The 3,149-nt window shown below is 34.6% G+C and overlaps 1 protein-coding gene across 1 annotated transcript in view; it reads right to left on the minus strand.

The window, feature by feature from the left end:
* The window catches only part of LOC108745673 (kelch-like protein 12), a 104,418-nt gene that overhangs the window by 32,926 nt on the left and 68,343 nt on the right, over positions 1-3,149 (minus strand). The window contains exons 3-4 of the mRNA XM_018481969.1: positions 2,578-2,827; positions 1,723-2,114 (exon numbers count right to left, since the gene is read on the minus strand). Coding sequence (XP_018337471.1) covers positions 1,723-2,114; positions 2,578-2,797 — 612 coding nt within the window. The 5' untranslated portion in view covers positions 2,798-2,827. The remainder of the gene's footprint in view (positions 1-1,722; positions 2,115-2,577; positions 2,828-3,149) is intronic.

Genomic DNA, 3,149 nt, shown 5'->3' on the forward strand with positions numbered 1-3,149 from the left:
TGTGAATCCGATAATTTCATCGGCTCTCAATTTATGTCTGAAAAATTAATTATATACTTTCAATTTTATTGAATGTATATTAAGTCAGTAGTTCAACATCTTACTGTGACCGATACGGCGCTGATTTCAATGTTTAGTTTGATAATGTTCGATCCTATCTATCGTTTATTTTAAAATTGTCTTATCGTCGATTTTACCCGCTTATTCGGCAATCTTTAGAAACTAACTATTGTGAAAATTGCAAAATGATACAGGATTTTTCGATTCAGTTTAGTCTACTTTATCTGCACACGAAAATAATCCCAAATACGAGATATCCTATACATCATTTAAGTGCATTAATGTGCACATCATTCTTTTTCCTATGGAATCCTATAGGAGCCTCTTTTCATGGACTAATGCTATAGGTTCCTATATAAAATCTTGTAGAAAAATTTCCTATGTTATCCTATATATACATACTGCGTAAATCCTAGAAATACCTATACAGGTTCCTACAGAATCTTAGTTCTCTATAAAAATCCATCAAAAAACCTATGGGAACTTACAATAAGAATAGAAGCCTTCTCCCATGGGGACCAGTTGAATTTACCATGAGCAGCCATGATTAGGCAATTCCATAAGAAAATTCCCCATAGGAATTTGCAGCAAGGTAGAGAATAAGTTATTATGTCCTAAATCCTAAAGTCACTTAAACAGGGTTCTTGTAATAAACTGTCATATTTTGAGAGGTTAAAATAATTTAATGCTGATTGTTATGATGGAATCGCGAAATGTTGTGACGAATAAAGCAAAATGACAAAATCTAAATGCATAAATATAGATATCAAGATAAAAAAACAATGACGCATTATGTGCAACTTCAGCGTGGCCTGTTCATATGGTGCGGAAAAATGATAGTAAATGCGTTAAAGCAATTCAAAAAATTGTTATGAGATTGTAAATATTAATTATAAATTATTAAATACTACAACAGTGATCATTGTTTTTACAATTTGAGAAACTATATTTTATTTTAATAAGCAAGCTATTAACATAAAGTTAGTAGTTTTTAAATTATATTCTTTCCGGATGCATCTTTGACGCATTATGTGAACATATCACACAAAACTTCCGTAATGCGGAATAGCGCTAATTGGTTACTTCAATGACGCATTCTCTATTCCGGTATTCCGCAGTCCTATTATGCACCGTGTGATTTCACCTTAACTCTCATTGCAGCTCACTAGACAAAGATTTGCAATATTTCTGTGTTCCAAAACTCATTAAAAAAGTGTTGCAAACGTTCCGACCACAACCGTACATCCATGATGTAAAAATACAAGGTGTATCATTGCGCATAATAGCGCTGGTATATTGAAATAGCCAATCAAATTTTTCCCAAAGTTCACTCTCTTACTGCGCATCCTCGGGAATAGTACACTCACCGATTAAAAGCAACATTTTCTTTTAAATGGATTTCGGAATACAGTCTGCTCACTGAGCGAATGATTACTTACGGATTTGTAAGTAAGAACCAATTGCTCGGTGAGTAGGTTGCGTTCCAAAAATCATAGAAAAAAATATGTTTCCACATTTTAGTCGGTGAATGTACACCTTGTTGTCTTACATCATGTGTATGTACCCATATGTGTATGGAACCTCATAACGGAGAAGATTAAGATCAACAAATCCAGATTAAATCTCTCAAAATAAGTTAAATCGCATATTCTTTGAGTTTACAATTTGCGTTTCCGTGGATTGCGGAAATTCGTCGAAGCTGTCCTCATGCCCGTCGATCACCATCGGATCATCTTCCACTTCGATGTCCTCCACTTTAATGTGATCCTCCATCGCATCGACGGTCGAGTGTTTTGGTAGAAAAGGAATCACTGATGGTTCTTTGATGTATTCGGTAGTGTGCACTCTAGTTTCAATATGGCATCGTTGCATTCGCGTCTCAACCCTGGTATAGAGGTTGCAGTTACCCTCTTGATTTTTCGATTCCCCAGAGAGACCACGTATCTCCAAATCGGTAGCAGTTTTTATTAGCGAAGGAAGGTGCTCCTCCGCTACATCAATGGATCCTTTGTACATGAAATCCAAAAGGCATTCCATTTCCTCAATAGCGACACCTAGGAGATAAAAATGCAGTATGTCAGATAGGATACATTTCAATTTCCTTAAAATTGTAAATTTTCAAAGAAGTGACATAGACATTTCAAAATAAAAAGATTTCGAAATAAATATGGGGAAAAAATTCTCTCTTTCCCTCTTGCATGTATTCCACAGTTTATTTTCGTGTAATGTATACTGCTATACTCTCAGAAAAAGTAAGCCCCCAAAGAAAACTCCAGTTTTACAGAAGGCTACAGCTTTTTTTATTAAAAGAATAGAAGCTTGCACGCTGGATCGCAAGCTTTTATGAAATCCAACTTCATAAAAAGATTTCGTTATGCAATACTTGCAACACTTTCTCTATCTCTTTTTTTCTTTCAGATAAAATGTCCAGCATTAAAAAAAAACACATACAAACATCTTCTTTAAATATCTATTTAAAACTTTATCAATGTTTCGTCGAAGCATATCAATGTATACCTTTTAATATGAGAATAGGTTGCTCTCCGTAATGTTCCTTAAAGACCCTTTCAAAATAAGGGCTGCAAGCTGCTAGCACCAACCTGTGGGCTCTTAACATGCCACCCTGGCAAGCCAAAGTCGCGTCCGTCAAGGAGCCACTTTTGTAAAGAGCTTCGAACAAACCAGACAGATTCGCTAGATGATTATTCCACGTAAGGTTGAACGTCTTTTCACCCATACTCTCTTTTATCGAGTATTACTTATTAATCTGAAATATACAAAGATTTCATATTTTCGCAACATCACAATAGAATAAACTTATTTAAAGACAAAAAAGTTTTTTTTCGTAAAATGTACATATACATATTAGGATGGTCCATCTTTATTCTCGAAAAAAAAGAATGATTTTTTCGAATTTTTTTTCGCGGCAGCCTTCAAAATGGTTTCAATCCGCAAAAAAATAATTCCTGTTAAATTTCTGCTCGATCGGACAACGGGAACATGCCGACATCTCGTTTAAATATTTGAGTTCCCTTACGTTACACTATCAACATTGGTTTATAAAACGTAGGTATATATATATATATATA

The sequence above is a fragment of the Trachymyrmex septentrionalis genome, unplaced genomic scaffold (genome assembly GCF_001594115.1).
Source record: "Trachymyrmex septentrionalis isolate Tsep2-gDNA-1 unplaced genomic scaffold, Tsep1.0 scaffold144, whole genome shotgun sequence".
In the NCBI taxonomy this organism is placed as follows: domain Eukaryota; kingdom Metazoa; phylum Arthropoda; class Insecta; order Hymenoptera; family Formicidae; genus Trachymyrmex; species Trachymyrmex septentrionalis.